Source organism: Pollachius pollachius (assembly GCF_949987615.1).
Source record: "Pollachius pollachius genome assembly, chromosome: 4".
In the NCBI taxonomy this organism is placed as follows: Eukaryota; Metazoa; Chordata; class Actinopteri; order Gadiformes; family Gadidae; genus Pollachius; species Pollachius pollachius.
The window spans coordinates 11,242,764-11,264,188 of record NC_136937.1 but is presented as its reverse complement, the minus strand read 5'-3'; the positions used below and the strand labels follow the sequence as shown (position 1 = coordinate 11,264,188).

The window sequence follows — 21,425 nt, the reverse complement described above, 5'->3', positions numbered from 1 at the left end:
CGAGGTGTTTTTGTTTATTGTTGGTTTTCCGTTTGTCAGCCAATCGTCACGCGAGATCAAAGCAGCTGCTCATGTCCTCCAGACGATATGGTCTTACAAGGACCTGAGGACCAACCTCTACAAGGCCGGCTGGAAGAAGAGCCTCTTCAAGGTAAAATAATGATTTATTTAATCGACCTGAGATAAATGAAATCTTCCACAGAACTCTGTTGACCCTTTTGAGCCCATTTGTGGCTGTAGTTTGTCTGGATCATATCTGGAGTGGGTTAGTTACAGCAAAGTATTTTACAAAATATAAAATAAGTTGGAACTGTGAACTTAAAACCAATAGCTGTTACATACTTCATGAAGCCATATTGCGGATTTCCTATTTGACATTCTGTTTTTTCCTTTTAAAAGCCTGTTAGCTCCGGTTCCTCCAAAAAGTCTAAGGGTGGAAAGCAAGGCAACGATGAGATAACCCTGCCTCTCATGGAGAAAAACGCTGGTAAGTAAATAGCATGTGGGATGACTCATCATCATGACCTCCGTACCACACTATAGGCCTATGGCCATCTTATTTATTCAAGTGTCTGGTCTTATTTAAGTGTCTGGTTGTGATTGAACCTTCCAGAGATGAAGCCGTACACTCAGAATTCGTTCCACCAGAAGTTGTCGTTACGTGTTTTCTCCGTCAGCGACTTCAAATTAGCTCTCCCGGGGGGCATCGTCTGATATGAGTCATATGTCATCGTTATTTTGAATAGCGTTTTAACAAGGGGGATCTTCTTAGTCCAATCTGTCCCCTACTTGGAGCCATTTCCTTCCTTCTCGTGAGAGAGTTGGTGCTGGGAACCCATGATGATTTGTGACATCACCCATTTGTCGTTGAGTGCTTTTATGGTGCTGCATCGGATTTGGAGAAGTATTCATCAAGTTTAGAGCAGACAGTAGTGCCATATAATAATAGATTTATTTTATATTGAAACATTAAATGCTTTAGTCTCCACTCAACACACTTTTATAAAGGCAATGTGTTACCAAAAAAACGACCTTGTTGAAAAATCGAGTGGACATGATTCATAGCAACGTATTGGCTCATATGGTTAAGCAGTATCCTAATGGCCACTAATGTAAATTAATAGCAACATCAGTGATTCATGTATATTGTTCAATCAAATATATAATTCCTCATGAAATGCATTTGTAACAGAGTAACTCTTACAGAGTTTCAGAGCTAATATTTTTAAGGGGTTTAAAAGTGTGCATTCGGGGTCCTTTTTAAATTACACCATGCGAATGATTCAACTCTTCTAAGGTCTCGACTGAATCTGACCTTATTAAAGATCATATGCAGCCTTGATTCATTATAATTTATCCTGACTTGGCTTTTACAGCACAAATGGGTATTTGGCCGAAAATGGTCTTACAAATATGCCATCAGGTTACTGTAATATATCTAAAGTCTGATAGCGGGCGAGCTCAAATTTCGGGGAACGCAGATTTTTGTTTCCTCTTTGATTCTAGCAATCATGGTCCTGGCAGCGGGGAACTGTAAGCAGTCGGTTATTGATGAATGAATCCCCTTCTTAAATGGTCATCCACTCACATGAATTTGTTTTCTTCGATTGAATATCCGTAATGAATCAGGAAACTTGCCTGCGTGTCTGGTTTCCGTCACAGGGTCTGTGCCGTCTCCCAGAAGTTCTGCTCAAACATAGTACAACGGCTGTATCTGAGATTAAGGATACGTAATAACTATACTATGTTATTCTTTTATATCAACTTAATTTTAGATATTATTATTATTCCTCACAGATGGGTACACCACATTAGAGCAAAGCGACAGGACGGGAGATGCAAAAGCAGCCATCATGGAGAGAGAGCCTCAACAGGTATTTACTTTCCCCCCTAAAAATAGCAGAAGTAACCCACTTGCTATGCAGTTTGTGAACACGGGTCAATTCCAAGGCAGAACTAGGTCTGTCTCTCTTATTAAAAGTGATGGAGTGGCTGAAAACAAACATGTGAAATATCAATACTGTGCTGGTACGTGTTTGTATATAGGCTATATGCTTTATATATGGCTATATGTGTTGCATATGGCAATATATGTTCTTATATGGCGATATAAGTAATTTAGTCCATATAAGTTATTATATAGTCAATATATTTTATATATACTTTATATGTTTGCATACAGGGATTGAGTTAAATATGGATCCATATTTTCGTATGTAGGCTATTCAAGTTATATATGGACATGCGTTCTTATATTGGCTGTATACATTATACTTGACTTTCTTTTCTTCTTATAGGCTATTGGTGAGAGAAAACATTTCATACGCACGGGGAGGCCTGCGGTCGGACTGGTGGACAGCAAACCCCCACCACTCGACTCCTGGGTCTGAAGTTAACAGCAGAAACAAGCAGACGTTTTTTTTACTGGTATTCTATGGATTTTGATCAAACATTTCCAGATGGAAATGCTGAAAGACTCGTAATCTGAAATGAGGTGTGCAGGGAACATTAAACCTGCACTATGTAACTTTTCTACAGCAGCTATTAAGAAAATATCTGAACTAGAAAGTGTCTGTAGAATAAAACACAGTTATTAACGAGTCAATCCATCCAGAGAATTTTTCACTTTTAAAAACTTACATAGTGCAGGTTTAAGACTCAAAATTGAATCCCACCTGAATTGATATATACTATGTACATTTTATTACAAATAATGAAGAGAGGACTCTATAGGTAATATAGTAGCAGTTAAACTACGGGCAATTTAGTAAAGTTATAAATTCCTCAAATGAAATTATTGAGGAACTATAAACTATAAATTCAAATATTTTCAATATTTTTCAGTCATAAAATAATAAGCATTTAGTGATAGACACTGGTGACTCCAAATTACTTGTTATTCTGATAATTATTCATAACCTTGTTTATTTGTTAATACACCTCTTTAATGATAGGACAATGGGATTGTACATGTGTAATAAAAGATTGTTAATATTCTAAATGAAGGTTTTTCTATTGTAATATTTATTGTTATACTCATATTTATTAATAGTTGTGGATGTTGTTATCCAGTTAACAAAGAAGCTGTGTATTAGCTAACTGTAATAGGCCGTCCTACATTTAATAGTGGCAGAACTAACTTTTGCTTTGCAGTCGTCCTTTTGCAATACTATGCTGAATGGAAAATGATAATAAAGTCCATGATTTCTCATTAATAATTATATTTCTTTTTTTTCTGGTAGTAGGCTATCAGCTAGTTGCTTAGAGTTAGAAGCTCAACAGTATTATCAATAGGCTATCAGAACTGTTATCAGACACTATCAGCGTCTGATAACAATAGGCTATCAGACGCCCATGTAAGCCAGCTTTCAGAATAGCTGCCTTATATGGGCGTCTTAAGATCACAAATAAGTTATTTCCACTTTAATGGCACTTGCAACCGGAAAAAGCCACTGTAAACACTATGTAATCAATTATTAAATTGTAATGAATCAATCAGTCGTTATCGAATAGGTTCCATTCGAGATGTGATGGGTCTCAAATGTAAGTCTGCCTTCTAAATGCACTATCACTTAGAGAGAGACGTCTGAAAGATTGCATTAGACTCCAGGATGTGTTTACTGTCTGGCATGTACCGTTAGCGGCCTGCCGCTAATGAATCTTTGACATGTCCCGCCGTTTAGAGCTCGTCCGTACTCTGTTTTGACCCTGGATGAGAGGGTCCTCATTTGTAAGAGCGCTTGTTTTGTCTACGCTATGCGTGCTTTGGCAGAACTTCAACAGCTGTATTGTTTAACAGTGCATTAGTTGCAACTTGATGAATTATGCACGTGAATTATGCAAGCAGTGATGTAAGCGCGGCTGCGATGGATTTAACATGTGCAGCATGAACAACATCAGTGTCCGTTACAAACGAGGAGGCAGAACAAAACATCTCGTGTGAGATGTAAAATGCACAGGTTTGAAAATGTTTGTCGAGTGGACATATTCTTTTTTTGTGTGTATTTGTATCTGCAGTGCACTAAGACAGAATTGCAAGAATTGCAAAAATCAAAAGGACGGGGCTACCTTTGTCTTCATTATACATAGGCCCCCCTTAATATCAAGTGTATTTTTATATATACCAAGACATAAAGAAAAAATGTAAAACGTCAACAAATAAAAGCATGAATCACAATCACAAACTTTAGGGATGATTAAAGTTATTTTAAGACACTTTGTAATGTGCTTTTTAAATGGTGCTGGAAAAATGTCATTATATATATCATATAAAACATGGTTACCTTCTTGTTTAAAGGAAAACAAAAACATAGCAGTAGAGGTACACAAACTGGGAGAACTCTGACCTCTTGTGGTAGTATATTATAAGATACATTAAGACACTGAGTAAAAAGTCATTCGTTAACAGGAAAAAGTAGAAAACAAAATTTCAGTCAACATTCATCCTATACAATCAGAAAATAATTACTAATCAATAAGAATCTGTTTAGATGGTGTGCTATTGGTAAAAATTAAGATAGCGCTAAAATGGTTAATTACTCTACTACCGTTCTACTTAATTATATTAATCAAGCTAATTTAGTTGATATTTCTATCACTTAATGATTAAGTCCTTACATTATTACACAGATAACCATGGCTTAACGAGTTTTCCATTTTCCAAGTATGGTCGAGCGAATAGAAAAAAAATATAGAAGATAAGCAGAGTCATGGGGAGTCATAAGTACCTGAGAGAGAGCGAGAGACAGAGAGAGAGAGAGAGAGAGAGAGAGAGAGAGAGAGAGAGAGAGAGAGAGAGGCAGGGCCTCGGTTGACATCTCCAAACATGTCAGCACGCCACATTGGAAAACACTGCCCATTGCCCTCCGCACCCGATCACAAGATTAACAAGGTCAACGCTGTTTTCCTCCAGACCCCTCCACCACCGACCTACCCGTCCCTCAAGAAGAGCGCCTCTACCCTGGGAAGGGGTCACAATCTCACAGGTGTCCTCTCTGGAGGATCTCGCCAGATTCTCATTCTGGGCGTCTGAACTCAAACTTTGGATCAAATCCTATGATCGCCCTGAACCACCATGACTCTCTCGGTGTTCTACTGTCTGTGGTACGGCTGCCATCTGGGGGTAGTGCTGTTAGAGGTGTTCAACGGCCTGGGCGTAAGCAGCCCGGTCCTTTCTGCAGAGAAATACCCCAGGAGGTCACCCCCGGGGAGAGATCTCCACGAGGGCCCTCTGCAGTGGAGGACCCATGACCTAGAGGCCCAGGGACTCCTCACCCAGCTTCTGTCCACGCTGAACCTCACCGAGCAGGGGCCCCACAGGACAAGGCCCCGCACGGCCCCCGAAGAGACGGCTGACTATATGTTGGAGCTTTATAACCAGTTTGCCGAAGACTTCAGTGCAGTGCCCTCGGCTAGCATTGTGCGGAGTTTCAAAAATCAAGGTACAACGCTTTATTGGTCTAAACCTAATTGTTCAAGGAACAAAGGGTTGATTCGTTATATAAATGTTGTGGCAATATTGTACGACATTGAATTGATATGCATATTGCTTTGTATTCTTGGAAGAGATTGTTTATTTTGAATTGTAAAATGCAATTTGTGTATATTGTCTCTTGGGTATTGGGCAGAAAATATTGAATTGATTTGAGTAAAATATGTATTTCTTTAAATGTAGCATTCAACTTTAATTTCCTATGCTAAGGAGATGATTGTATTCAACATGTCAATGACGTGCCAGCAAGACTTGGATTCAACTGTTTCAACTGTTTCAACACAAATAGCCCGAAATAAACATCCCTAGACCAAAACACTATATCCTTTTTTAATTTCAGACTCCTCCCCCTACAGAGTGACAGCTGGAGGTACACGGATATACCCCCTCTTGTTCAACATCTCTGTCCCCCACCACGAGCACGTAAGATTAGCTGAGCTCCGTCTCTACACCGCCGTGCGCCAGTCCATATCAAGCACACACTCCGCCATTGACCGCAAGGTGACCGTATACAAAATTCACGAGGGGGACCTTTCAACAAAAGAGGCGGTCACTGGACAGAGAAGGAGAGGGGGTCGAGGGATGGTGTCTAAGATGGAGCGACTGGCCACCAAGCGGATCCATGCCAAAGGTCATAACTGGATGTCATTTGACCTGACTCATGCCGTGAACATGTGGCTGGTGTCTGGGTGTGCAGGGACGCACAGACTGGAGGTTCACGTCGAGAAGCCCCCGAGGTACGAAGAAGAGAAGGAGGAGGAGGAAGAGGGCAGGATGGCAGCAGAGGGGACAGAAGAAGAAGAGGAGGAGGAGGAGGAGGAGGAAGAGGACGTCATCATCGAGCGGGACGTGGAAGGCAACCGCAACGCGGTGATCGTTGTGTTCTCGGACGACCCGGTCGGCGATCGCAGACAGGATGGGGAAGATCCGAGCCGGAAGACAGAACAGGAAAATCTCCTTCCTGACGACCTGGACCAGCACAGCGTCTGGGAGGCTGTCGATGACAACGTGGGCCACACTTCCCAGAAGCGCCCAGATAAACAACCCCACCCCCACCCCCACCCCCACCACCAGCAGCAGCATCACCAGCAGCAGCAGCAGCAACAGGGGGCCCCGCCACCACGAGTCCGCCGCAGCGCCAAAAGCGAACCCTGCAAGCGCGCCCCACTTTACGTGGACTTCAAGGACATCGGCTGGGACCAGTGGGTGATCCAGCCGCTGGGCTACGAGGCCTACGAGTGCAACGGCGTGTGCAGCATGCCCATGACCTCCGAGGTGTCCCCCACCAAGCACGCCATCGTGCAGACCCTGATGAGCCTCAGGCGCCCGCAGAAGGCCTCCGCCGCCTGCTGCGTGCCCACCAAGCTGGACTCCATCCCCCTGCTGTACCACGACAACGGCGTGGTCACCTTCAACCACAAGTACGAGGGGATGGTGGTGGCCGAGTGTGGATGCAGATAGTTCTGGTGGACAACACTGCGCCCCATCAAAAAAATAAAAATAAATGAATAATAGAAAGCATTACTTAAACTTCAACAGCGCTTACTTTATATATAGCTAAATATTTATATATTTAGATACCCATATATATAGAAACATACCCAAGATTTGCTGCTTCTAGCTTTAGATAAATAGCATTAATATCGTAGTGTAGAATAGTATATATTTTTTTATTCTGTTTCAGATCATCTCGAAATGATGGCTTTACTTTTTCTCAGCTGCTCGTAAGACAATGCAAGCGAACATTAGACGCAGCATGGAGGACAAAGGTCTGTGCTGAAATAGATGTTTAGGACGCCACCCATTAGGGTCTCTTATCCCTTAGGGCTCTGCCATCTATGCGCAGAGAGCTGCTTTGCCGACACATTAGCACAGCCGCTTCCGGACCACCCTACGACTCCCTACCAGGCCATGACTCGAGTGGGCGAACCCCGGCCTCCACCCCCCTTCACCTCCTAGGGCCACATGCCACGCGATCCACTCTCTGCGTCTCACTCCTCACTCCTCACCCCCCCGTTCCCCTTCCCCCGCCCTCCATGTTAGGCGATAAGGAGGTGTCAGAACCTGCAGTCCTGTAGACCATCACTCAGGATGAGCCACCCCCCCCCCCCCCCCAAAGTGGACAGCGGGGCTGGAGAGGGTGGTGTCACATGGGGCCTCAAACACCAGCGGCAGGTCTTATACTCGGTGGAGCTAGCCAACGAGCGCGTTCGTATGGCGTGACTCCGCCAACTTCCTTTTTGACTGACACGGGCATGGGCATTGAGGCCACCCCATATCAACACCATGGCAACCGGATAACTGGAAAACAAAAAACCTGTCATATTATCGCTGGTTGGGCTTATGCTGTTAACAGTTGGAAGTGGATAAGGACAGGGGATTAGCATTGTGGAACATTTGAACTGCATGGGATTCTTCATGTATCAAGATTTGTTTGTGCCAAGTGTACATAACGAAGCCGTCATCCCACAGTTGAGCTTTTAGTTTGATATGCATTTGCATGTGGAATATTATATTTATTGATAACCAATGGGGATAGAATATCTCAGTTTATCTTATGGGAATTTTAAAAGATGGTACGCTGGCAATATATGAGATGTATAAAAAGGGTTTATAAAAAATAAGAAAGATTTGACGTTTTCACATTTTCATTCAAATATTGTTTCTCAAATAGTAATAATAATAATAATATATATATATATATATATATATATATATATATATATATATATATATATATATATATATATATATATATGACAAATATATATTAAATAAAATAATTTGTATTCTTAGTTTTCCCTTTACTTTTAATGTTGTGGTACAGGAAGAATGTGCCAAAACAATCACATTTGTCAGTGATTTTAATAATTGAAATAATTTCTAATGAATGTTCAATGAATGTGTGTACTTATTATTATATATACTGAATTCTGATTTTTTAAAGATTAGTGTTTATGGCTTATGAGTTATGTCATAGCATAATACATCTATTTTTTCTAAAATAAACTAGCACTACAATGTTTTCATAATCAAAATACAATGACAGTGTGTTTTATATTTTAGATGTTATATATCTGCTCTTGTTCATCTGCTTTATCTCTCACCTGATTCCTGCCATGGAAAAAGTTGTGATACCTTTATCATTTTATTTTTTTCGGATTAGTCCATCCTAATAGTTTTGGGACTGCATCCCAATGTATTATGCAAAAATCATCTGCTGTTATGTGTTTTAAAGGCAATGGGTTTCTTTATTCATTCTAGAAGCATTTTAGATAAGAAGATTGATTCCAGACAAGACATTTTGGAATCAATAATTTCATTAAGCATGTTAAATGTTTTTGATTTATATCTCAATGTAAAAGAGAGCGAGAAATGGTGAGACGATTTACATGAATTATATTTGAACCACTAGGGAATGGCTTTATATAAAAGGTCTGAAAAATGTTTCACAACAGGACTTTGTCATGAAGAAGATGCCTGAAATAGTTGAGGCTGAATTTTGCCACAAGAGAAAACAACCCATTATTTGTTCACTGGGGAAATAGACTTTGGTTTAGAATACATTTAAATAAATAAACACAATACAAATAATTTATGAAAATGCATCATGGTCTCATTTTATGTCCATAATTTGTTATTCGCTTTCATAGATTTCGATCTACTTTCAGTCATTTTTCCTTAATCCACTATGTCCACCTTTTCAATGAGCGTAATCTCAGTAATGCTCAGATGTTTAAGGACGCGCTAAGCTATATACATTATTTGCTGATATAACGCTACGTTTTTCTAACTGGGGCTCCATTCATTACACGTCGATGGGTGACTTGCTAGTTAGCCTCGTTAAGCTTGTGTTTTGAGTCCGATAATATAATGCATAATGTTAATTTTATCTGGTGTCAAAGTAAGCAAGACAACTTTGACAGGTTTTGACTATCGTATCCAGCCCCTGGAAATGATGAGCCTCCTCCCTTAGTTCACTGACCGACGTCACCTGGTAGGATGTGTTAGGCTACAGTAGAACTACTGTAGGAATAAAGTAGGTTCAGCATTCTCTAATGATGGGTGAAACCAGACAAAATAATCATGGGTCGGGTCCTAGCCAACCTACCTTGACACCAAACAGAAGGACAGCAAATAAATGGTTGCATTGTTTGTTCTAACTATAGCAGGTGGCCTTTATATGATCACAACAAGATACAATTGTCCAAGTCAACGTCTGGGCAGCAACTCTAGCCATGTCATTCATTGAACATTCAAGCCGAGCCATGATCATGTCCCCCATCTCCCCCAACGCGTGTCAGTGTCAAACCAACTCGCAACACAACACGGTCCTCTGTTGTGGCTGTATTAAACCACATAGGTAATCTCCGTGGTTTTCGTGTGATAGTTTTCCGATGAAATAGCTGGTTGGTTAATCATTTGTATACACGGACCTTGTATACGCGTTCTAATAAATTCTGGCCATCAGGTTTGTTAAGTGATGCAGAACTGACTGAGGTATCTTGGACCGACCTGGGGCTGAACTAGAGCCATACACTGCCTCCTGGGGGCCGCGGGACGTTTACGACTATTCAGGATGGAAATAATCCATGCTGGATTTTTACGATTTATATCAGAGGTTATGACCCACGCCCGTTATAACCCTACACGTCGCTGAGTATGATCGTTATAATGAGTGATGTTGTATATGAAGTACAGGTCTATATATACTAATTTCTTCATCCATCCAGCATCTAAAATATTTTTAGATGACACTTTTAGAACAGTGTGGAGGACATATCATTTATTTAATTTTAATTAGATTAGGTCAGTGTGTGTGTGTGTGTGTGTGTGTGTGTGCGTGCGTGTGTGTGCATTTGTGTGTATGTTCTTTAGTGTGTGTGTGTTTGTGTGTGAGAGAAGGAGAATGTGGGTGTGCTTGTGTGTCTCTGTGGTGTGTGTTTGTTTGTGTGTGTGTGTGTGTGTGTGTGTGTGCGTGTGTGTGTGTGTGTGTGTGTGTGTGTGTACGTGTTTGTGTGTGTATGTACCTCTTCCAGCCTTTAGGTGGCAGACTAGCGCCATTTTCTAAAGTAGACAAGGCGCTATGGGATGTTGTAGTTTTGCCCTCATCTATGCTACACGGGTTCTATATAAGAAGAGAGAATTGTTAGTCTGCTCGCACTCTGTATGTGTTGCTGGATTCTGCAGGGGGAGCCGGCACACTGTAGACGTATCCCTTAATGATGAAAGTACATCCCTCGTCTGGATGTTTTCCAGAGAACAGCAAGCTTACGCAACCTCCACCAGAGATTTTTGGTCAATATTTGAGAGAGAAAAGAGGATTTTTTTTGGTGAATTGCTCCCTGTGTTGTCTGTTGCCAATGGCCCTGGAGTTCCTAGGCCCCTATAAACCACTGTTCCTGTGGTTCCTGAGTGCTTTGTGTGCAAGCATAGCAGAGGGAGAGACGAGATAAGGCCGGCAAATAGAATACAAGAGAAAAAAAAGAGCTCTGCTTGCTATAGAGATAAAGGGTTCACTCGGTTGTGACAAATCGATTAACATTACATGTTACGTTTACGTTTCACTCTATTGGCAAACAGGTGTTTTACTTAGTTTGTGTATGTATGCAAACAAAACAAAATCGCTCCTACTTTCAGCAAAGGTAAATGGAAGGTGAAGGGTGGTACACTTTGTCGACAGTGAGGTGTAAACAATTAAAGTGTGTGTGTGTGTGTGTGTTTGTACATACACACACACACACACAAACACACATACACACACACATACACAAACACACACACACACACATAATAAATAACACGCAAAATAAAATAAGTTATTTTCTGAAAAAACATTTGTTATGGTACTCCTCTCTGGCCCCAGCCATTCATTAATCTTCTGGAATATTCTCAGATGGGCCTGGGACCATCCAAATATTAATCAGACGGCCCACTTAGAGCCCTCATGGGAATTATAAGAATCTGAAGGATGAAATGTTGGAATCCCATCTCATTCATGTTAGGGCTGTGTTCTGTCACCATGTGGAACAAGGACAGGGAGGATCAAGGGCAGGTTTTATAACAGAGAAACTGTGATGCTAACAACACTGGTTGTGCTGGACCCATTCATATGTCCACAGAGTCATGGTCCAGGGTATTATGTCTTATTGGCTCATAATGGGTTATCATTGGCAACATCAGGGCCAACCTTACTTTGTTCTGTTGATTCAAGGGATGCAGGCAGGAAGAGGAAGTGTTGTCAAAGGAAGGACATTTAAAGCGGCACTATGTAGCAACTTTCGTCTGCAGCCAAACAATTATTTGAAATGATCTCTGATAATAATACATTTCAATTAATTAAAAAAAGATCATGATGAAGGGGTGTGTATACTGTACCAGTTTCTACTACTGGTCTGGTCAACCCAAGCGTCCCTATAACCCCTAATTTCATGTAATTTTGCCTAATCACTGTCTGTGAAGTTACACATATGCATAGGTGTACTGACCACACAAGGTTAACAGCCAGACAAGATCAGGATGAATGGTATTAAACAAAAAAACCCTCAATAGTTGCGGTAATCCTATAGATCAAAACACCAGCCTAATCCCTAGATGAGAGGTATCAGTTGGTGTGTTGACCCCGCTGTGAAGGTCACTGCTGCGTTACAACGCTCTCTAGTTTCCAAACAACAGACGGCTTGAATTCACAACAAAGGCAAAACTCAAGGTCAGGCTTTTCTTTTTTACACACTGCTCAGCACGATTACATCTCAAAGCGCAGGTAATTCATCAGATGTGATTATTTTTTCTAGGGCTTAGAGACATAAAGCGCTTGTCTAGTCCTTGTTTGTGTTCATGTTAACATTGCTGAAAGAACATGACGTTTATCAATGAAACGTGACACCCTTATTGTCTGTGATTGACGTATCAAATCAAACTGATTAACCCGTCAGTGTGCGTTCGTCGACTCTTTGAGTTACCGAGATGATAAAGGCATTCCTCCAAATGGGTAATTTTATATATATATATATATATATATAGATATATAAATTTATATTTGATAATAGTATTTAGCAGTATGTAGTTTAATTTACATATATATATATATATATATATATATATATATATATATATATATATATATATATATATATATATATATATATATATATATATGTCTACTATTCATACAGTTGATATAACATTATAAATAAATTTGATGTATTAATTTATGCATTATATAGTATTACTTGACAGATATTTCGTATTCTATTTAAATAACTAACTTATATAAATATAACATAAAATAGCCAGGACTTTATGATACCCAACGCTGTTATTCACGCAGGCGCAAAGCACTTCATCTGGATGGGTGGAGGAGGAGAGGACTTTTGTTTATTTCGTGCAGGCTAACCGTTAGCCGCATTTAAGAAATCATCTTTGCCCGAAGCAATCTCTCTTAGCAAGCCAATTGGGGTAGTAAGACGTAGTGGCAACTTAATAATACATTACTAGCGTGTTATTAGACATGATATAGATACATCTGGAAATTGACCGTCCCGCGTCCTTAAAATATTATATAGCAAGTTTTGTTTATCTTCTTGCTAGCCTGCCTGCTTGCTAACTAGCTTACCTTATAGCTCTATTCAGCGGAGGCTGCCAACGTCGTTGTCCTCCGGGTTTCATATAACGGGTTGGAGCAAGGACTGTAAGTATACTTTCAGGACGATTTTGAACTTTGGCATCATATTATTCTGTTTTAAGCTTTACCAGATGTCTAAATCAAGCCAACACTGGCCCTAGCCCTGTCAAATGCAATTGCAATCTTATACCCCACATTGTATCGAATAATTTCTAGATAACTGAATAGCTACTGTCTGCTCTCTAGACTCTCATTTGAGAAAAGCTCTTATTTGAAGCATAGCACTTTCACACATTAATCCTATTAACTTGGAACAGAGTGTTGAATTGGATATTTTGGTCCAGTCAAGTGGGGGACCCCAAAGGACATTGTTCACAGATTTATGAATTGATCACGTTAAATTGTTGAGTATAACAGGAAAAAAAACGTTAAGTACGTTAAGTATAACAGAACCAAACGTTTCTTGTAGATTGGTTTTCAAATAATCAGCTTTTCTCTGATCCCCCTCCCAGGTTGCTTGAACCTGAACACACCACATTTGGCCTTCCTCCCCCGCCCCCCAACACACTCTATACCTCTGGCCCAATTTTAAAAGGGGAAAAGCCCCTTTTCCCATCCTGAACACCTGCCGGGCAGGAAGCGTCGCGGGGGACACGAGCCAGGATGTCCATCACCAACACGCCCACCAGCAGCGACGCCTGCCTGAGCATCGTGCACAGCCTGATGTGCCACCGGCAGGGCGGCGAGAGCGAGAGCTTCGCCAAGAGGGCGATCGAGAGCCTGGTGAAGAAGCTGAAGGAGAAGAAGGACGAGCTGGACTCGCTCATCACCGCCATCACCACCAACGGAGCGCACCCCAGCAAGTGCGTCACCATCCAGCGCACCTTGGACGGGCGCCTGCAGGTACGCAGACGACGGGCGCCATGGCGACCCCAGGCCGGTCGGAAACGTGGTAGGCCCACCGGTGTCCTAGTTTGATTGTTTGAGCCTTTTTACTTCAATGTATTAATATCTGCCCTGCGACCAGTACCTAATGTACGTTTGAATAATGCCGTCGTTTAGGTGAATCGCTAAATCAAATAGTCTTCTGCGTCACTAATCATCACATCAGGGTTTCCCACAGCACCTAACAGCTTAGGCTTCCGCCCGAGCAACACACGCCTGCCGCCTTAACTACAACATCCAAATCACCCAGACGTTTGTCAATATTATACAAAAGTATACAATAATCAATACTTTATTCTCTCTCTGTGTATAGATCAGGCTGCAGGGCAACAGTCTGCATGAAAGCATAAATGGTCTACCTGTAAAAGAGTGCACGACCCCTCCTCCTCAACCTAACATGACTATAAATGCCCCTGTATCTCCTCAACCTAACATGACTATAAAACACCCCCTGAATCTCAATAACCTAACGTGAGTCTCGCTCTGCTCGGTACCCCCAGGTGGCCGGGCGTAAAGGGTTCCCCCATGTGGTCTACGCCAGGCTGTGGCGCTGGCCCGACCTCCACAAGAACGAGCTGAAGCACGTCAAGTACTGCCAGTACGCCTTCGACCTGAAGGCAGACAACGTGTGCGTCAACCCCTACCACTACGAGAGGGTCGTCTCCCCGGGGATCGGTGAGTGGTGGTGGTGGTGATGGGTGGAGTATCCGTCCATGTGTTGTTGATGAAGAAAATGATCATAAACGTCTCCTTCATCTGTTTTGTTTTTCCCACAGATCTGTCAGGGCTGACGCTGTCCAGTGCAGGTAGGAGGGGATTCTCTTGGTGGTGTTGTACCACTCTGAACCCTGTGGGGTCCCTGTGTGTAACCGGGGGTTCCCTCGCCGGGGCAGAGCAGTTAGAAATAATGTTATAGAAATCGCATGATGGCGAAGCGTAGTGTCAAAATCTGCAATTTGTGGTGTCAATTTAATGTGTAAATATTCATTTACAACAGCATTATAAATCAAGTGCTGCTGAGTTGCCATGGCCCTACACATCTGTCCTCCAGATGTAGGTACAGGCCTTCTTTTATGATTTCATGGTTTTAATAGGACTTCCAGTAATACTTTTAGTGAAAAGTAAAATAACCCCGAAATATGATTTGTTTACCATATCGTTAAACCGAAGTCCACTGTTATTGTCTCCTTGGCTCCTAGGCCCCCTCATGGTCAAGGACGAGTATGACTTTGACAACCAGCAGTCCCACTCCAGCTCTGAGAGCCACCTCCAGACCATACAGCACCCCCCTTCACGGTCTGGACCCCCCGAGGGCTTCAGCACCCCGACTCTGCTGCCCCTGTCCGAGGGCAGCACTTCGGCCGCCGCCTCTGTGTTCTCCAGTATTACCGCCGGCCCCTCAAGTAGGACACCCCCCTAACTCATCCATTTAGATGGTTGCAGACCGATCGCTGACCCATCATCATCATTATCAGTTTCGGAAAAACAGCAAAAGTGGCTGCTTTATTTTTTCGGGAATGCAAACATTGGTGTGATCTGAATGCTGCTTCTTGTTAGACAAAGGAATCAAATGTGAGACATTACTGTGTGGGCTGTGGAGACTTTCGACATATTCCATTATCTGACCTCCCACGTGTGAAGGATTTATGATGAAAATAAATCCACTGATGCAAGATTCGCGCCCTATGAAGCAAATGCGATGTGACATCCAGTTATCTGTGTGGAAGGTAATTAATGGATCTCATCATGCTCAGATTCCACCCCTAACTGGAGCCGGAACAACAGCTTCCCGCCATCCGTGCCCCAGCATCAGAACGGCCACCTCCAGCACCATCCACCGATGCCCCACACGGGGCACTACTGTGAGTCACCACCAGGATAACCCTGCTGTGACTCAACCCTTCCACTGTTTCAAAATACAATTAACACATGAGCATTTTATAGTTGACGCCCATCCATAAATACTTGTTGTCTCTCGCCTCAGGGCCGGTCGCTAATGAAATAGCATTCCAGCCTCCCATATCAAACCACCCAGGTTGGTAGCCCCCCCATCGTCACCTAACAAATCCCATTAAGACCGTTGGATCTGTGAGGTCACTCACTGCGTTTATTGGCTCTTTTCCCCCAAGCTCCTGAGTACTGGTGCTCCATCGCCTACTTTGAGATGGACGTGCAGGTGGGGGAGACGTTCAAGGTGCCCTCCACCTGCCCCACGGTGACGGTGGACGGCTACGTGGACCCGTCCGGGGGCGACCGCTTCTGCCTGGGGCAGCTGAGCAACGTCCACCGCACGGACAACATCGAGAGGGCCAGGTGCGCCGCCGGCTGCCCCGCCCGGTTATCACCGCAGTATAACAGTGCATTTCATTTGTTTAGCAGACGCTGTTGCCCATCGTGACTTTGAGATGCTTTTCTCCCAAAAATATTAAAGGAATTTAACTGACTAGCATTTTGGGTGCCAACTGGCATCCGCGGTTATAACTAACGTTCAACTTAGGTCAGGAGGTCGAGCGGGCTGCCCTGTAATGGGAAGGTTGTGACTTCGATCCTTAGCTCCTCCTAGGGTGTTGAGGTGTCCCTGAGCAAGACACCTAACCCTAACTCCTCTTGTCGAGCTGGCTGTCGCCTTGCATGGTTGACTCCGCCGTCTGTGTATGAACGGTTGTAAATGGCTTTTGATAAAGCGTCTGCTAAATGTAAATGTAAGACTAGTCTCTTTCCGTGAACATCCCCGATCAATAGCAATGCCAGAAATTTGTCACAGTGCTTATTGCCGAGTTGTAACAGAAGTAACAATAAGTAATCTATTGTCATCTATGGTTTCCAAATCACAGCTGGATGTACGGACACACAAGGGGGTCTATCATCTTGCGGTACCCCCGGAAGGCCCTCTGCTCTAATTGTATATCATTTTACCCCGCCCCCCTCCCAGGCTCCACATCGGCAAGGGCGTCCAGCTGGAGTGCAAGGGGGAGGGGGACGTGTGGGTGCGTTGCCTCAGCGACCACGCCGTGTTCGTGCAGAGCTACTACCTGGACCGCGAGGCCGGCCGCGCCCCCGGAGACGCCGTGCACAAGATCTACCCCAGCGCCTACATCAAGGTACCCCCCCCATCGTGATGAGGCTTCTAGCAGACAGACACGTTTATTCAGACAGACTTGCAGGGAACTTGAGATGCATGTCATTAATCCAGCTCCCATTAAGGCTCAGGATAAGATTAGATCAGAGGATACGGTTCAGGTTGGGATAAAGTGTGTCGATTATTGTCCTAACCTTCTACTCGGGGGGCTCGCTTTCACACAGGGATATTACATTATCCATCAGTTTTCACAGTCCCCAATGCCTTTTGAAAGACGGTTAGAAAACGTGCAGATGAACGGTTGACATTTTCTCTACAAGATATTTAATCGTATATAAGTGTGTAATGGCTACATCCCTCTGTGAAATGCCATGGTTATTTAACTATTGTTGAGGCCTGGTAGGTCCAGTCTGCCATGAAAAGCCTGCAACACGGTCACCGTGTGTCTGCCTGTCCCCCAGAGGTCACCGTTTGCCTCTCTGTCTCCCAGCTGTTTGACCTGCAGAGGTCACCCCGTCTCTCCCCCAGGTGTTAGACCCTGTCTCCCTCTGTCCCTCAGCTGTTTGACCTGCAGAGGTCACCCCGTCTCTCCCCCAGGTGTTAGACCCTGTCTCCCTCTGTCCCTCAGCTGTTTGACCTGCAGAGGTCACCCCGTCTCTCCCCCAGGTGTTAGACCCTGTCTCCCTCTGTCCCTCAGCTGTTTGACCTGCAGAGGTCACCCCGTCTCTCCCCCAGGTGTTAGACCCTGTCTCCCTCTGTCCCTCAGCTGTTTGACCTGCAGAGGTCACCCCGTCTCTCCCCCAGGTGTTAGACCCTGTCTCCCTCTGTCCCTCAGGTGTTTGACCTGCAGAGGTCACCCCGTCTCTCCCCAAGGTGTTAGACCCTGTCTCCCTCTGTCCCTCAGGTGTTTGACCTGCAGAGGTCACCCCGTCTCTCCCCCAGGTGTTAGACCCTGTCTCCCTCTGTCCCTCAGGTGTTTGACCTGCAGAGGTCACCCCGTCTCTCCCCCAGGTGTTAGACCCTGTCTCCCTCTGTCCCTCAGGTGTTTGACCTGCAGAGGTCACCCCGTCTCTCCCCCAGGTGTTAGACCCTGTCTCCCTCTGTCCCTCAGGTGTTTGACCTGCAGAGGTCACCCCGTCTCTCCCCCAGGTGTTAGACCCTGTCTCCCTCTGTCCCTCAGGTGTTTGACCTGCAGAGGTCACCCCGTCTCTCCCCCAGGTGTTAGACCCTGTCTCCCTCTGTCCCTCAGCTGTTTGACCTGCAGAGGTCACCCCGTCTCTCCCCCAGGTGTTAGACCCTGTCTCCCTCTGTCCCTCAGCTGTTTGACCTGCAGAGGTCACCCCGTCTCTCCCCCAGGTGTTAGACCCTGTCTCCCTCTGTCCCTCAGCTGTTTGACCTGCAGAGGTCACCCCGTCTCTCCCCCAGGTGTTAGACCCTGTCTCCCTCTGTCCCTCAGCTGTTTGACCTGCAGAGGTCACCCCGTCTCTCCCCCAGGTGTTAGACCCTGTCTCCCTCTGTCCCTCAGGTGTTTGACCTGCAGAGGTCACCCCGTCTCTCCCCCAGGTGTTAGACCCTGTCTCCCTCTGTCCCCCAGGTGTTAGACCCTGTCTCCCTCTGTCCCTCAGGTGTTTGACCTGCGTCAGTGCAACCGCCAGATGCAGCAGCAGGCCGCCACGGCGCAGGCGGCGGCGGCAGCCCAGGCTGCAGCCGTGGCCGGGAACATCCCAGGACCGGGCTCCGTGGGGGGCATCGCTCCGGCCATCAGTGAGTCACCCTTCCACCCGTCCCCTTGTGACTGAAAACAAGTGATAGCCAACCAAAAATGGATCCTGCATACATGGTTTTAAAGGGCAACCAAACCCCGACTCAAACACCATGTGTAAATTTGTTTGCATTAGAGGTCTTTCTCTACGGTAAACTATTGGTATACATCCATAACTACTCGGCTAATACTAATGACCCTTGGCTGATGTGGTTGGAAGTTTTTTTTCCAAATGTTGTAAGTAATCGTCAGTCAAGGCTGAGTTGTCTAGCTTTGGAAGCCCCATCTTTCCCTAACGAGGGGGTCGGCTTAGCTCAGGAGGTAGAGCGGTTGTCTTGCTAGTTCGTTCCCCGGCTCCTCCTAGCTGAGTGTTGATGTGTCCCTGAGCAAGACACGTAACCGATGTAAGTCGCTTTGGATAAAAGTGTCTGCTAAATGCCCTAATTGAAATTGACTCATTCACTTGCGCTATGAACACAGATCAAAGTAGAGGCAAGGGATTCATTATGGAGGACATGTGTAATGACACTGCTGCTGACCCCTTTAAAGAAGACTCCTCTAACCCCGTCCCCGTCCCCGTCCCCCCCGTCCCCGTCCCTCCCAGGTCTGTCGGCCGCGGCGGGCATCGGCGTGGACGACCTGCGGCGCCTGTGCATCCTGCGCATGAGCTTCGTCAAGGGCTGGGGGCCCGACTACCCCCGGCAGAGCATCAAGGAGACCCCGTGCTGGATCGAGATCCACCTGCACCGGGCCCTGCAGCTGCTGGACGAGGTGCTGCACACCATGCCCATCGCTGACCCCCAGCCGCTCGACTGAACCCCCCCCAACACACACACACACAACCCTGACCCCCAACCCTGCTCTGGAACTCCTAACTATGGGAGAAAGTCTGGCGAATTGATGCGCTTCGCATCAATTCGCCAGACTTTTACTTTGAAGGTCCGTCTGTGATGGAACCGGATGTGATCGTCACAGGTCGTCGGACCAGGGCTCTTATTGTCTCGATTAGGATTGTTGAGTATTTGGGATGTGAACGTTAAACCCCTCAAGTCTCTGAGGCTCCCCGCTGCAGAAACCTCCTCAAAACGTCCACCTTTTCTGTTTTTTTTGTGATGAATGTTGGAAAATTGGGTCGAGTCATGTAATTTGCTGTTTTTCTATTTTGTTGTCAAACTTTGTTGTAACTTTGTGCTACCATGAAAGCGTTGGGTAAGATGCTGGCCGTGGGTTGGTGGAAGTGCGCTGGGGTCCTGGGAGAGATTGCATGCGATGGTTTGTTGGGACGGTTTAGGTGTGGATGTGTGTAAAGACACGTGAACTGATTACTTTGACAATAGTTTTATATATAAAGCATGCGTCCTGCAATAGATATAAAGTACTAAGTTGAGCGTGAGAGATGATCTTATTATAGCAGGTAAATGTGTTTATAAAGGGGCCAAATGTCGGCCTTCGTCAAGGTTAATGAAAATGGTAAGAGATTTATTCAAGAAATGTGTCTTATCAGATTGTCGTTTGGCTTTTAATATTTGGTTATCAGATTAATAGTTAGCCTCTTTTTTTATTACTGAATTAAGACATTTTTATGAACATACCTCAGCTCGTCTTCCAAGAAGTTCATTATCATTTGTCAATGCATTTATGAAACTTTTACTTTCAAACCTAAAATCAACAGTAACTGACATTTTGTCCTTATGGAAAAGTGGCCAACCATTCTGCTTGTGCTCTATCAACCCACACTAGTCATTTTTTAGCTACCTATATCATGAACATGCATTATCACTTCAACTAATGTTTACCATTTGTCTTAGTAAAATGTATAATCTCAGTCAAATGTGGTTGTTTTATATTGGCATATCCTCCCATGTATAGATACTAAATGTTTTTGATAAATCAATTTAAAAAAAAAAGCACTATTGATTTTAACATCCCTGTAAGTCGGTTTAACGTGCTACACATTCAATCAATTGAAGCACTATTTGGATGGCACCCCATATATTCCTCAGTGTTGGGACACAAGGTTAACTGTGAGAGGAAGTTCAAGCCATAATGATGCCAAATGCACCCCACATCGAAAGTGTCTGTCACACACACACGAGGACGAATCAGGGAGCTATGCATGTAGACCCTTTTCAGGTTTTAGTTTGCAATAGCTGGAGTACTTTGAGGGGTGTGTCTGTGGTTCAGCGAAGGTCAATCTATCTTTCATGTTGTCTTTGTAATGTCAGTTCTCAGCACCATTACGCAAAAGCATTTAAATAGAAAAAGGCGTATGTTTGTCATTTTCCATTAATTTTGCCGTATTTTATACGCTTTCTTACCTTAAATATTAAACTAAAATAATGTGCATTTTGTGCTAGTGCTGATTATCGAAATCTGTGGTGTTCTCGGCAGGTCATGGCATTCTGCTTAAATACGTGGTCTAAAAGATGTCAGTAACATGTTTGAATATGATGGAATAAAAATCAATAGACAAACCATGGTTGAAGGCCTGACGGTTTTGGATTGTGGATAAACCCCTTGGTAT

At 44.2% G+C, this 21,425-nt stretch overlaps 3 protein-coding genes across 3 annotated transcripts in view; all 3 read left to right on the top strand.

Moving 5' to 3' along the window:
- The window catches only part of arvcfa (ARVCF delta catenin family member a), a gene marked incomplete at both ends in the record, with an annotated part of 17,527 nt that extends 15,137 nt beyond the window's left edge, over positions 1-2,390 (top strand). Inside the window, 4 exons of the mRNA XM_079735674.1 lie at positions 40-151; positions 400-487; positions 1,798-1,874; positions 2,298-2,390. Of these exons, the coding sequence (XP_079591800.1) occupies positions 40-151; positions 400-487; positions 1,798-1,874; positions 2,298-2,390 (370 nt within the window). The remainder of the gene's footprint in view (positions 1-39; positions 152-399; positions 488-1,797; positions 1,875-2,297) is intronic.
- Positions 2,391-5,074: 2,684 nt separating this feature from the next.
- bmp10l (bone morphogenetic protein 10, like) lies at positions 5,075-6,952 on the top strand (the record flags this gene model as incomplete). The annotated part of the gene is made up of 3 exons (XM_079735673.1): positions 5,075-5,441; positions 5,832-6,499; positions 6,584-6,952. The coding sequence occupies 3 exons, from the start codon at positions 5,075-5,077 to the stop codon at positions 6,950-6,952; spliced, it is 1,404 nt and encodes a 467-aa protein (XP_079591799.1).
- A 5,920-nt stretch (positions 6,953-12,872) lies between these two features.
- On the top strand, positions 12,873-21,339 carry smad4a (SMAD family member 4a). The gene is made up of 11 exons (XM_079734191.1): positions 12,873-13,181; positions 13,628-14,018; positions 14,561-14,735; positions 14,837-14,866; positions 15,260-15,463; positions 15,815-15,922; positions 16,045-16,095; positions 16,190-16,373; positions 16,993-17,161; positions 18,765-18,903; positions 19,506-21,339. Exons 2-11 carry the CDS (start codon positions 13,779-13,781, stop codon positions 19,715-19,717), a joined length of 1,512 nt encoding a protein of 503 aa, XP_079590317.1. The 5' UTR covers positions 12,873-13,181; positions 13,628-13,778; the 3' UTR covers positions 19,718-21,339.
- Positions 21,340-21,425: the final 86 nt, after the last annotated feature.

Bases quoted from the DNA above. Each gene is read 5' to 3' on its own strand.
- smad4a (XM_079734191.1), top strand. From the start codon at position 13,779: ATGTCCATCACCAACACGCCCACCAGCAGCGACGCCTGCCTGAGCATC. The intron at 14,736-14,836 runs GTGAGTGGTGGT...TTTTTCCCACAG, and splicing joins GGTCGTCTCCCCGGGGATCG to ATCTGTCAGGGCTGACGCTG. The intron at 18,904-19,505 runs GTGAGTCACCCT...CGTCCCTCCCAG, and splicing joins GGGCATCGCTCCGGCCATCA to GTCTGTCGGCCGCGGCGGGC.